This window comes from Saccostrea echinata, unplaced genomic scaffold (assembly GCF_033153115.1).
Source record: "Saccostrea echinata isolate AGI-Se365-2 ecotype Australia unplaced genomic scaffold, CSIRO_AGI_Sech_v1 ptg000025l, whole genome shotgun sequence".
In the NCBI taxonomy this organism is placed as follows: domain Eukaryota; kingdom Metazoa; phylum Mollusca; class Bivalvia; order Ostreida; family Ostreidae; genus Saccostrea; species Saccostrea echinata.
The window spans coordinates 21,145,767-21,159,901 of NW_026889774.1; the positions used below are offsets into that span (position 1 = coordinate 21,145,767).

The window sequence follows — 14,135 nt, forward strand, 5'->3', positions numbered from 1 at the left end:
AAAGAAATTGCAGACTTTGATAAATCAAATTTTAAGACTACAAACTATTTTTATATGAGAGACACACGAAACTCTCACTGGAATAAATGACCATCATCCCTTTATATAAAATTGTCAAGCTACAAGACCATTTCTATCTAATTTTGCATAGCAGGTATTCTGAAATTGCTGCATTTTAACTATAAATTAGATTTCAATTTTCGAAATTATAAACCGGTAAAGTAAAATTTTATGAGACAGTGAACAGAAAAGTGAGGAACCTTGAATGGAATCGGACTCATAATCATGTTTTCAGTAAAAAGAAGATGAGCGAACAAGGCGAGCCAAATGCCTGTTGTGCGACAAAATTAAATCTCAATTATGACAAAATTTTCTTTGATATTTTATTTAACATTAACATATACTTCATGTAAAATCTCTATAAAATGGCAAAAATCTCACGTTTATGTTTTACAGCAACGCTTGCCTTTTCTGGCTAAACATACATGTACGGTAGCAATATTTTTAGGATTGTAAAGTGCAGTTATTAGTTCCGCGTAACCAAATTAATCAGACAACAGTTTTTCAAATCTTTTGTGTAATACCTAATATTCTGTTCTCATGAATATGTTGTTTTAGCCAAAGAGCTGTGAGGACAACCAATGAACGAAAATAATAGCATGGAACATAAGATGGCTCACCTAATTCGAAAAAGAAACATGTTTTTGCAATTGATAATATTTTTGAGCAGTTTTATTTCAAGAAAAACTACAAAAACATTTAAATTCAAATAATTTATTATCAACTTAATTTAACTACGTGAACCATGATATATCTTTGGAACAACTCGATCGTTCTCTGTTTGGGAGAATTATTCTCGGAATGGCTTCGCTGCTCCATTCACCCTAAAGAAACATGAGGAAAATTACAACCCAGAATATAATGTGCAAAACGTATCAATACCAATGCTTTTCAAACAGTTGTTCGACTTGCAATTCTAATTAATGTTCACTCACTGGAAATCGGCTTCCATCTGACTTGTTGCATTGCATGGATATTGGTGCATTTTTATACAGTAACTGTAATGACGTCACTTTTGCAGGATTCCAATCCACAGACTGATACCTCAAACCAACATCTTCTATGTCATTTCTACTGAAAATGAAAATATAATACCCTACATTATATATTTATACAATGAATCAATGTGTACATAAATTTTTATTGTGAATGTCATTTCTTAACATGTTTTCTTCACATTTGTAAAAGTTTAATCATCTGACAACTATGCTTGGTGTGCATGATGCTCGACGTGTTCTGGAGAATAAATAAATAACTGTGTATGATTATTTGCGGAAACTAAGGTATTTTACAAATATGTACAGTGTATATAAAAAATATAACGACAAAAATATGTAGATCAGCTTTGAAACTTCGTATTCTAAGAGTTGACTCCCTTACGCTTTCGCCATCTCGAAGAACTGATCGAGAGCCCAGTCTGATATTGAGCTTTTGCAAACTTCAAGGTTACAACGTGGATAGTAGTGAATGTAATTCACACACATCTCTTCTTGTATAGAAAATCCGCCCTAAAATAAAGAGTGATTCATCTTTATTTCTAATGTATATGGTATTTTCTACATCGATAATTTAGAAATGCTGTAAAGATGAATTCACATATGTATACCTAGAACTATTTTAACTTCGAAAACTACATGTTTCAGTTTTTAAATATTTCAATTATAGATTGTGATTAACAGAGGTTGTAACATCAAACTTAAGTAAAAGTCGAATTAGCATTTTATATTTCATAGTAGTTACCAACGTGATCGCAGATCTGTTCAAGGTGCTGTCAATACAAGAAGTTATCAAAGCATCACCCTGAAACAAATAAAACTCCATATTTATTCAAACTCAAATTTTGAACAATTTTCAAATCGTATAAAGGACAATGATGCATAATATACCGGAAGCACGTGAACGTGGCGAGGAAGCGCGCGGATTTCTTGGAAATGTGGGCTGTAATGGTTATCTCTGTTCAGTTCCGGAAGTTCGATTCCGTTCCTGATGTGTTTTGTGTAGACCTTCCTTCCGGTCAAGTGAGTATGAAGCTGAGAGGCGTACACGCGGATTCCATTGTGTGGCAAAGCCTTCAAGAAGAAAACAAAAATAATAAGAATTTTTAAAATTTCACTCAAATATTTAGGAAATATCCTAAAATCTGAGAGCAATAAAGTACCTCTAAGACCAATACTTAACTCCCTTTTAAAAATGTCAACCCAAACTGTCCCTGATTCCAACGTATTTGAAGTATATGCCCAACCATGGGGATTTGAAAGTATTTAAACAAGAAGCAAACCGCTGCTTTCAGGACAACCAACATGCTTTATCTTTTTCATTAATTATTTTGAACTCTTGTTTGTAGGTTTTCGTTTTATTTGTCTTCTCTATAAACGTTTTTACTGTAATGATATATGGAGTTAACGAACAGTAACTCTCAAATTACTTGGGATCATTGTACATCTTTACATACTATGTCAGTGCAGTCTTTTGTGCAATATCCCGGCAGCTCAAACATCTCCTGACCAGGAGGGATCGCCATTTTATCGGTGTACTCTAGGCCCAACTCCATGATCCCGGAGTCGTACCGCCTCAGATGTTTTGTGACATGAAACCTTATTCCAGAAGAATCTATAACCCCTATCAAATAGACGTATTTTACAATAAGTACACAATTTGAGTTTCTGTTTTAAAAGTAAAATTGAATTACTTTAAATTTGTGATATTTTTTAAAATATACAGTTTTACTTCCAAAAGTTTCAGTTAATATAAACGAAGAAAATGTCTGCAACACGGCGCCTATAAGACTTGCACTTGTGAAAAGATTTTTTTCGGGTGGGGGTGTCTAAAAATCATTTCATAGTTCTGTGATGGTTTTAATTGAAACTTGTAAACATGGAATGAACACAAAACTTTTCGGATCAACCATGGTTCATTATTAACTATTAGTTTAACACAATAGAACTTGTTCTTACCCCTTTTCAGACTTGGATTATTCAGGTGTACCTCCAATAAGACGTACTGTGACATGTGTGTGCCACCAATAGCTGTCCCTGCCTCATTGGGCAGATACATGGCCTATTAAAGTCCAATACATATTCAAAATACCCATAATATCCAAGTTACAAGCTGGAATTGACCGGCATGAATATTGTTTTATTTCTCTCTTTCAAATATAGGTGTGTTTTTGTTTTAGATATATAGATCTTGAAGCTTTAATTATTTTTTTCCAAAATATTTATCAACAGAAAAAAAATACAAGATATATTTTCAGCTTGCTGAACTGTCAAGAAAAAAAACCCATATGTGTACCTACCGATGCCCCCATTGCCCAGGCTCCAATAACTTCTCGACATGCAGTTAGTTCTGGGGGTTTGCCCTCAGCCATGCCCGGCCCATTGTATAACGTCAGCGTCACATGGGGAACCACTTGACAGTGAAAAACTTCGATATGGTGAACAAATTCTGCGTTTCCCTCTGTAATGATGCCTTCATACTGTGTAAAATAGAAGATTGTTAAAAGAAATTTTTGGTACTTATACTGTATCTTAAATGGTTGTACCATACGCATGCATTTATCTTGGTAACTTAGAAAAATATTTTTTTAAATGTACCAATAGCACCAACCCCCATCTCTCTCTCTCTCTCTCTCTCTCATATCATACCTTTATGATATGGTGCTTTCTATAGAGTTCCGGAAGTTTGGTTACGTACCACCAGTAGGTTGTTTCCCGATCTGGAATGGTGATCTGGTGAGTAAATTTAAATATATAATGAGTTCTCAATTGTTAAAAAAACCCAAACAAATACAGTATTCCCCAAGCAATTTAAATGTCAAATTCTAAAGGCCAGTAAAGGGCAAACAAATGCGAGATGAATTAATAAATTGTTCTTTTTACCAATAAGTTACCATTTTTGTACTCTTCAGTCTCATTCACAAATTTGATAATGAAATCAACGCCAGCTATCAACATATAGGTTAAAAAATATTTTCGCTCTCTATTTTATGCTTTGAAGTGCATACTCTTCTAAATTCAAAATTTAAACATCTGTGATTTAAATTCTACAGTTCGTGAAACTTTCTCAAAAACTTTTTTTTTTTAAAATTGAGACTGTTTAAAATATTAGACATTGTATTATAGCCAATGCTTTTCACTTATTTATTTCACCTGGTAGACGTTTTGTTCAAACTCTGGTTTGACAAAAACCTGATGGCAAGGACGGCGTGAATTTCCTGATTCTTATACATATATTTAATGACAGACTTGATATTAATAATGGTAAACGCAAAGTTTAAAAATTAATTGTTTTCTGTTTCAAATATTTATTTGATATCTTGTTGTTTGATTCTTCATAATTATGTCGACTCGTTATATCTCAGTGAACTCGAAATAAAGATACCGCAGAGTCTGCCACATTTGTTGTATATTTGAATGTTTTACCAACTATAGATGAAAAGGGCCAGCTAACAATTAAATTGTGTGACAAACGAGATGACTTCAGCTTTTCCATCGTCACATTTTCCTTATGTATGTAGTAATATTCCGTTATCACCTGCATATGGTGTTAACATCTCCCAATCTATTCGATACTCAAGAGCATGCTCTGAGTACGATCAATTTTTTAATCCGAGGCAGGCTACTGACAGATAAGTTTATGTTACAGGGATTTCAACAACATCGTTTAAAGTCAACATTTCGTAAGTTCTATGGTCGTTATAATGGCTTTGTTAGCAAATAGAACTTTTGTTAGGCCTTTGTTGTTATACTGAATTTGACTATGGAATGTTCCGTGTACCTGATCAATACATAGGGTTCAAGGCGAGTGTGACCGGTACAAGGGATGCTTACTCCTCCTAGGCACATGATCCCATCTCTGGAATTTCCGAGTATGTGCCCTGTTCACAGATTTGTATTGTTTGTATATTTTTTTTTTAGATTGATCACTGTTCGTTATCTTCAGCCTTTTCATTGTAATACATGCACCTATTGTTTCCCTTTTTCTCCAACTAAAACGAATATTTTTACTGTCTACGGAATATCTAGAGTTTCTAATACTTACCCTCCTTGTAGATTATCTTTGCTTTGTCCAGGTTCTGTTAAATACTTACTGGATTATATCTTAGTAATCGGTCTTACGGAGTACGTTTATCTTGATTTTTTATTCCCCGACTGCATACTTACTGATATCAGGTCTATACAATACCCTGCAATTTGAAATCTGAACTTTTTTTTTAATTCACTTGATACTACATGTATTACTTAGACACTTCCTCCTTAAATATTCTAGTTTTATCAAGTCCATATCTAAATTCTATCACTTTTTTAACAAGCAAAATTTCTTTCTTTCCGATAGCAATTTAGATCACGCATGCTTCCAATGCACAGTATATGTTCCACTTAGTTTTACTTATGAATGTTACCTTTCTGAAGGACTGTATGGTTATTTGCTTAGTTTTTTACTCATCACCCGTGTGCAAACTCGCAGAAATGCTAGTTTGTTGATTAAAGACAACCGATCAGAATATTGGAAATTTTCAATTTTGAAAATACGTTCATTAGTTTGCAATTTATGCTTAGTATCTAAAGGTGCAATCGCCCGCGTGGCGCAGTGGTAGAGCGTCTGCTTTAGAGTCGCAGAGCAAGGAGTTAATCCTTACGTCGCGGGTTCGAAACCCAATGTGGGACGTGGAGACCGGTCCTTCGGATGAGACCTATTAATCGAGGCCCTGTGTCGCAGTACATGCTGGCACGAAAAAGGTCCCTCACTACTCAATGGCCCTGAGTGCCTAGTATATAGGTCAAAACTTGCAGCTCTCTACCGGCAAGTGGTGGCGTCTCCATATGAGTGAAAAATTCTCGAGAGGGACGTTAAAAAACAAACAAAAATCTAAAGGTCCAAATTTTGTATCAAAACGATTAAAGACAAATCGTACAGGTCACTTACATCTGACAAATGCCAGTAAGAAATTATATGGAAGTACCTTTCTCAAACTGCGAAATGCACCGGTGATTGGATTTATATTTGCAATCCGTGTGTTAACTACGGAAAAGTTTTTGTCTTTGCCAAACATATACCTAACGTAAACTTTAATTTGTTGATTTGCCTTTGTAGTGCAGCCAATCAAATAACTCGCGCATGTTAATTACATACGACGATTTTTCGGCGAGTTTGCCCACGGGTGATGAGTAAAAGACGAGATCACCCGTGGGTATCCGACGATGGGTTATTTTGAATTACGTCTGATTCTACTACATTTGCTCAAATATGTATGTTCATGTACATGTAGTTTGAAAACATGCACGACATAAACCAAAACTCACCTTTGGGTTAACGATGTCGAATGACCAGGTATCCGGGGGGATATTCGGATCCGGTAAATCTGGTTTCAGGAGCTGGACTCTTTGTAGACCAAACTTCACAGAAGATGGAAGCCTATATCCAAACCTCGGAATACCATTCCCCACACCGAAAATAATATGAGTGGTGCCTGTCTGATAAAAGTATCTCCAAGGTCATATTGGAATGTCAATTTTTCGAACTAAGAATACTAATAATCTAGTGAATAAAATTAGCAACCCTTCTCCCTCGAGATAGAGCTACAGTCTCGTCAGAGACTTTTGGTTTTAAGTAAATGGTACGTATTACTCTTCTGTTTTTATTTGCCAACATAATCTCGAGACTGAGGGCTATATTCTCCACTTATTCCGACGATGAGGAATTATTTCTATTTCATCTAAATTCTGCATACAATTCTTTTTTTTATTCATAAAAAGAAACATTTCAAATAGGCTACTAATAACTTAACATTCCATGTACAATGTGCGTTTTTTGTGTATTAATTATTGATTCGGACAACAAAAACTTTTTTGCCTTAACTTTTCAGATGTCTATCTTTTTATATCAGACAATGTTTTATTAACTCGCTTGTCCATTGCTTGATAGTACTCTTCAAAATCTATAAAATCTGATTTGACAAATGGGTTTATATCTTGTTTTTCAGTAGAAATTGGAAAGAAACTTTAAAACAGAAAGACACCATAATTTACTCACATCAAGAGTGTAGTCATTGGGGTCGCATGTTTCAAACTTTCTCTGAAATCTGAGAAATAATTTGTTGTTTTTCCATTCTCCAGTGGTTAACTCGTAGTTTTGCCGATAATCCATCCGTAAAATTGCATTTCTATCTGTCCAACAATCCTGTTTAAACGGTAATAAATAACAATGATCCGTGAAAGTGTAAAACAGCAGCAGCGTTAAGTTTTCTAAATTAGGGGTATAATCTGTATAACAAGGTATCTGAATTAAACTAACCCTCTGTACTTCGCCTGAAATGTTGAGAAAGGTAGAAAAAAGGAAACACGACTTTGCAATTTGATGACCTGTAGAAGTAACTTTTTTTATTTTACTTTTTGAAAAAAAAAAATCGATTTTAATATCACGACCTGCTTCATGAAATATTTTACAAGTGGATTAAAGACATGCTACAAACCAAAATATAAAATAAAATAAAATAAATAAATTAAATAAATAGTAGATAAATAAATAAATAAGAAGAATTATTTTGATTGTAAATGATGCACACATGGAATGATCTCTAAAATATGAAGCCATTGTAGACTTCCTATGAAGTTCAAATTTCATCCTTTTTGCAATCAACCTTATAAATATATATAGAATTTATTTATCACGTTATAACATTCTGAAAATCCTAAAAAATAAAACTTGCAACTGAATATTTAATTATAGGTATATACACAAATATTTATTTATTTTCAGGTTCAGTGGGTAGCTGATTTTTAATTACAGATGCACCCAAAACGCGACTTTAAAGTTCAAATGTATGACAAAGATATTTTAGAAATAGAAAGGGCTTTTATTGAATTTTCGTGATATTTGTTTTATATATAGATCTATTCATTATGTTTATATGAACAACACTTTGCTATTTACACCCGATATCTATGTGCATGTTTTTCAACCTTACCTTCATGTGTACTTTGTTAGAGTGGACTTCAAAGATGGTCAAATCCGCATCTATCACATCGCCATAGTTCGAAAATCCGAACGCCAACCAGTTGTGCCTTAAAATCGAACCGCTCAACTCAAAATAAATTGTTTGCGAATCATAGTCTATTCCCCATCTTAAAACCAAGTTTCTTTCAGCGTCAAGATCAACTTTGTACCTAAAATCGCGGAGAGAGGATGCAGGATGGATTGAAAAGACAAGTGGTATTAACGCGGCAAAATAGACGGTATCCATTGAGAAAACTGCGGAAATCGGAAAGGTTTCTGGAATTTATACTGAATGACACGTAAAAATTAGTTATCGATCCAATAGTTAATCCGATATTAGAATTTAAGATAATGCTGTTCCCATATTGGAATTATCACTTGTACCATTGCTTTGCAAGCTTCTTCGTGTAATGGTGAACATAATATTGGATTAAATTTTCAATTTACATCAATTAAAAAGAACACATTTAGCTATTTTGTACCATTTTCGATTTTTGTTCGGCTTTATAATGCGAGATATGATGGCATTTCTGTATCATATATCAAATGGTTTTTGTTTTTGTTTTATTCAGAACACTTGAACTGAAATCAAACACGAACATGAATAGGGTATTATGACATAGCTGGCACTTTTATTGTTTCAATTTTGTATCATTTTCAGGGGGATACTGGTATTTGAATTTTTCATTCCGTTGCCATTAAATGAAATATGAAAAAAAAAATAAAAGGAAAATTTGCTTTTGTATTCTAAAGATTGGCACACCTTTTACGATTTCAGTACCTTAAATGAACATGTACTTTATATTTTTTAGGAAAATGTCCACGGCTTTGTTTGAGAATTTTTTTCCCGTACTCAGTGAGTTTATACACACACACACACACACACACACACACACAAACAAACAAAAAACAACAAAGTCATAAGACGTAATTACCGTGATTTAGCTTTTTGTTTATTGTTTAGTTTTTTACTGGCAAAATTATATATTAAATTACTGTATGTACAATTAATTTGGGGCAAATATGCATGCGCTAATTCATGAATATCGTTGATTACAATACACAGTGCGGACATCTGTAGCGCTAATACATGGTTACGCCAACAACTCCACATCAAGTCAATTGCGCTAAATTTTGAATTCGTTAATATTGTCGCAAACAATGGCCAAAATGTACGATCATCTCCCATTCTGAGAGAGCTATGTGCGGACTCCGGACCGCGGCTTGAGAGGATGTTAATTTATATACACGTACAGTAACTTTGTTTTCTATTGCAAAATTCGGAGGTGGGGGGTGGGGGTGGGGTTAAAAACCAATATTATCATTGAGTTGATTATAACACTGCATAAAGCTTTTAGAATACATGATCTGTAATATTTTGCGTTGGTGTCGAAACAAACTGTTTATCTATTTTGTTCCTCTATTCAGAGGTGAATAAATTCGTTTGTAAAGAGGGTACGTAATGTGCCTTGTGGGTATCAACCGAGAACACACACTGTATATTATTCGTTTCCAGCGTATAAAACTAGATAATTATATTTTTCACTGGTTCATACTTGACTGTAAATGTTTTTTGTTGTATACAAATGAAGTCTAGGTAAATGTTCAACTGTTCTTAAGAATTTTTGCAATCCTCTCGTCCACTGCTTGCATTTAATTTATATATTGGCGACAAAAGAGGGACACACACTCTATGCCCCCTCTCCACCCTTCAATATTATTGGTATCTTGTGTTATATAAGATGGGGTGTGCAATATATCACATTTTTGTTTCCGTTGAATCACTTCAAGACGTTGCATTTTTTAATTTCCTTAAGGAAAACTCTGATTCATTGGCATAATGAACCAAAATAAATAAATAATTAAATAAACAGAAAGATAGATTTAATTTTCATTGAAATTCTTTATCGCTGTAACTGCATCGTATACTTTTCAATATACATATAAATCGTTCGATATACATACAAAAAGATTCGATTCGGCTACACTGCAACATTTTCCCAACTACACTGAAATACTTTTAAAAACAACAGATTAAAGAGATTACTGAATGATATTGTTTTAGAAAAAATTAATGTTATATTTTCATATAAAACTCAAAAAAATTAACGGAATTTGACAACTCAATCGGTTTAATGGCATGCAAGCTTAATGGAGCGCTTCTGCACACCCTCGGTATAAATTAAGAATGGAAGTGGCTTTTTGTCCCCCACAAAGTAAAGTACAATGTGGATTATTGTATTCAGTACTTAGCCATTAATCATAGTGTTAACGCTTATCAATTGACGGGTATTTCGTTTTTCATAATGACCTTTGTGATGTGATATTTTATTACATGCATTGTCTAACATTCCTTTTGGTATTGCTATACGTCAAATGTGTATTGGATTTTCTTTCGATGCTATCCTCGTTCTACATCTTTTCTAGCACGGTTATTATTTTTTTAAAGAGACACCGTGACGGAAAAACGGGAAAATTGACAAAAGTAGACACATGCAAATTTTATTCAAAATCTTGAAAGTATTAGGTTTCAGAAAATTACAGGTTTCAGAACCTAAGAAATCTACTTTTATGGAGAAAAATATAAGTAAAAATAATTTTAGTTTGCCCCAACACGAAAATATAGCTTCACTTCTTACTCTTTAAGGTACGCATGCGCAGAAAAGTTGAAGAAGTTACCGTGGTGTCAATTCCATATATATAAATGTTGGATGACCGAGGATTTTGATATAATCTTCAAAAAAGATGAACAGAACTTATTGCTCACTTTTGATTGCTCCAATTCAATGTTGTTTACAAGTTTCACGCTAAAAATAAGACACATGACCTTGACATTGTTGACATTGACGATAACAACCATGCCATAGATACAACTTTTCTTTTTCCGGCACTTACATTTTGCAGTCTTTTCTTGCTTTAACCTTGCAGATGAGATCTCAAAACTTTGCCTTATTCATATTTCTCATAAATCTTTAGCTTTATGATGCAATTATCTTAAAAGAAACACATGATATTGACTCACAATGTAACTTTAAGTCAATTTCAAGACTGCTAAAGATGCTTTTTATAATGATTTAGAATACGTTAAGTAATATCATCTACAGACTTGAATATCAACGTTTCGACAAATGAACAATCCAATTAAAATTAGACCTTTCATCTTATTACTGTAGCTAGATGATCACACTTTACATTATGTGTAACCTGTTTTAATCTTACTCATACCTGAATGAATTTCTGTAAACGTCATTGTCCGCATGCTCACGGATTGCTTTCCATGCTCAGTAAGTTGCCAAGTTGCATTCTAATGAATGAATTTTTCATTTTGCCAAGGGAGTGACACCGTTCGGGGTTTTAAAATTTGCTATTTTTAGTCATAGAAATTTTGGTCACGAATGAAAAATACACTTATTTGTCTAATGTTTTTTCTCAATCGAAATTTTCGCAAAGTTATGGACCATCTCACTTTAAATATGAATCTAGTATATTTGTACTACAACATTCTTTAAAGACTTGTTGCTTGTGGGAATATCAAGAACGTGAAAGAACCAAATTATACTAAATTTCAGATTAAACATTAGCCAACAAGTCTTTGTTGAGATTATCAGTGTATCCACCTGGGCATAATTTATGTTTTATTCTTTATCATCTAATTTTTAATTAAAAGCAAGAATAGATCTAATTGTCTTCTGCTTTACAAAAGTGCGGGGACATTAAATCTCATTCGTCTGTCCGTCACGAAGCTTTAAACATGGACATAACTTATATGGCTTTCATATTTCACATGTGCATTACGTTTGAGAAGACTTTTTCAGAATTAGCCATGATTTTTGACCCCATAACCTTAAAGTTTGACTTACTTTTCAAAACATTTAATTTTGGTAATAATCTGTAAATGAAAGAAGATAGGGCTTTCATATTTCATTACCTGTGACAAGACCTTTCAGAGAACCACTATGATGTTTGACATTGACCTTGAAGTTTGACCTACTTTCAAACTTTGGCCGTAGCTTTTGCTCATGAAGAAACAGAGATTTTTTTTTACATGTCGTACCTGTTTCAAGACCTTTCCAAATGAACTTTGATATATGACTGGACTTCATGGTCTGGAACTTTACGTTTGACCTACTTTTCAAAAAATAAATTTTGCACCAGATTTTCACATGTACAGAGCCTGGGCAATACCTTTCCAATTGTACTACGATTTTTGACCTCATGGGCTAGACCTCGAAGTTTGACTTTCAAAAACTTTAATCTTTGCCTTAACTTTTTGTACCAGAACATATTACTTCAAAAGTATAAAATTGCTTTTAGCCTGATAAAGAATGAACAGACAAAAAGTTACATAAGCCATAGATCATTATACCTCAACCAATAACACCCCGAAATCGGGGGATCACCATTCTCTAATTTGAACCACGCCATAACAGTTACACGCAATTATTTTTCCCATATGCTATCCAAGTGAACTACTAGTGTTTTTTTTCTCCATTAACTCAAATTTCATCTTCGAGCAGTATTCAAATCGAAATCACATTTCACAGATAATCCTTTTATGATAAGTGTATGTCAATAATATTGAACGATATTCCATGTTTGTGCAAGATAATCCCACATTATTTCTTGTTTCTACTTCCAGTAACGGTGTCGATGATCAACAATGATGTTTTATCTGCAAGGTTTTTGTAAAAAATACAAATTAATTATCAGGAAATTGAAATCGGGGGAGTTTGATTTAAAAGAGTGTTTACACAAACTGTTGACTGCACAACGATATAAATTGGCTGTTTGTCCAATATATTGCTAGACATAAAGGGATTTCCTGCAAGCGTGAACAGATAGAGGAAAAAAATTGTTTTGCTGTAGAATCATTGCCCAAAATGTAACTAAATACAAGAGTTCCATGGGCTTTATTGCTCACCTGATAATAATAAAGCCCATAGAGTAAATACATGGGCTACGGTGCTCACCTGATGATAATATATCCCATTCATAAAGTAAATACACAGTACATTGCACCGGTCACGATAGCCTAGTGGTAGGGCGTTCGCTTCTTGGCCGGGGTTCGATTCTCGTTCGTGTCAACCCTAAGACGTAAATATAAGGGTGTAGTTCAATTGGTAGAGTACCTGACTAGTGCAGGGGGCGCGGGTTCGAATGGTGGTCTGATCCGTCGCATTTTTCTCCCTCGCCGATTACAAACATACAAGCTTACATTATGTTCTTATTTTTGTGGAAGTTTGTATATATATCACTGTATCAAAATTCAATCGCTATTGCGCTCCCAACTTAGCTCTGCGCAAGGACTATAACCCTACAGGTTTTAATAAATCCACTACTTGAAAACTGAAAATGCTTTAAAAATATTGCGACAAAGATGATTTTAAAGCTACTCAATATGTGAAAAAAACTTTGGCCGGAGAAAGGAATGACATGAACTTAACTTTGAACTATCTATACTACTTGAGGATTATGCATGTAATTTGGCGCACACTGTCCATGCTACATTTAATAAACATTTATTTTAAAGATTTTTTTCCCCCCAGAATGTCCCTAACTCCCTATGTTAAAGAAAGTTAGAGACCTTTTATTTGTTGCCACACCTCAGCACAGCTAGGGGATAGGATGAACTGATCAACTTTATTTTCCTCGAAGTAAATATATATTTACCCACGTTTGTGTCAAACGACCACAGATAAAGTGACTTGCTGGTATTTCATTAAATTGTCCAATTTCCCGTCCATAAAATGCCAAAATTATGTTCCTAAGACGATTTTAAATTGAAGCTCAAGAGCAATTAATAAAATTATTCGACATGTGCGTGCTAGCACTCGAGAAGCGAGCAGCCATCGCATCAAAGATAAATAGACATTGTTGACCACAATGAGTGTTTGTTAGACGACAGGAATAGCCTCTTAATAGGGAAAGGAATAACAGGTCCGACCATCTGGAAGAGAGGAAGCGATCCGGGATTAAATCCGGAGACTTTTGGAATAATGAGGAGTCTTAAATAATTTATGTAGAGACAAACTCATTTGTTTACCATGCCAACAGTGTAATCTATAAGGGACAATGCTAAC

The 14,135-nt window shown here is 34.0% G+C and overlaps 1 protein-coding gene across 1 annotated transcript; it reads right to left on the bottom strand.

Annotated features, from left to right (window-relative positions):
* Positions 1–779: 779 nt before the first annotated feature.
* LOC133192145 (dopamine beta-hydroxylase-like) lies at positions 780–8,386 on the bottom strand. Its single transcript, XM_061328032.1, has 12 exons — positions 8,027–8,386; positions 7,093–7,239; positions 6,363–6,533; positions 3,705–3,788; positions 3,356–3,535; positions 3,015–3,117; positions 2,513–2,679; positions 1,947–2,129; positions 1,801–1,860; positions 1,441–1,568; positions 996–1,134; positions 780–884 (listed from the first exon to the last, which is right to left on the bottom strand). The coding sequence occupies exons 1-12, from the start codon at positions 8,300–8,302 to the stop codon at positions 795–797; spliced, it is 1,728 nt and encodes a 575-aa protein (XP_061184016.1). The 5' UTR covers positions 8,303–8,386; the 3' UTR covers positions 780–794.
* Between the last annotated feature and the right edge of the window lie 5,749 nt (positions 8,387–14,135).

Coding starts and splice junctions, on each gene's coding strand:
- LOC133192145 (XM_061328032.1), bottom strand. CDS start 8,302: ATGGATACCGTCTATTTTGCCGCGTTAATACCACTTGTCTTTTCAATC. Junction 6,534..7,092: donor CCAATGACTACACTCTTGAT/GTGAGTAAATTA, acceptor TACTTTTATCAG/ACAGGCACCACTCATATTAT. Junction 2,680..3,014: donor TAATCCAAGTCTGAAAAGGG/GTAAGAACAAGT, acceptor TCTATTTGATAG/GGGTTATAGATTCTTCTGGA.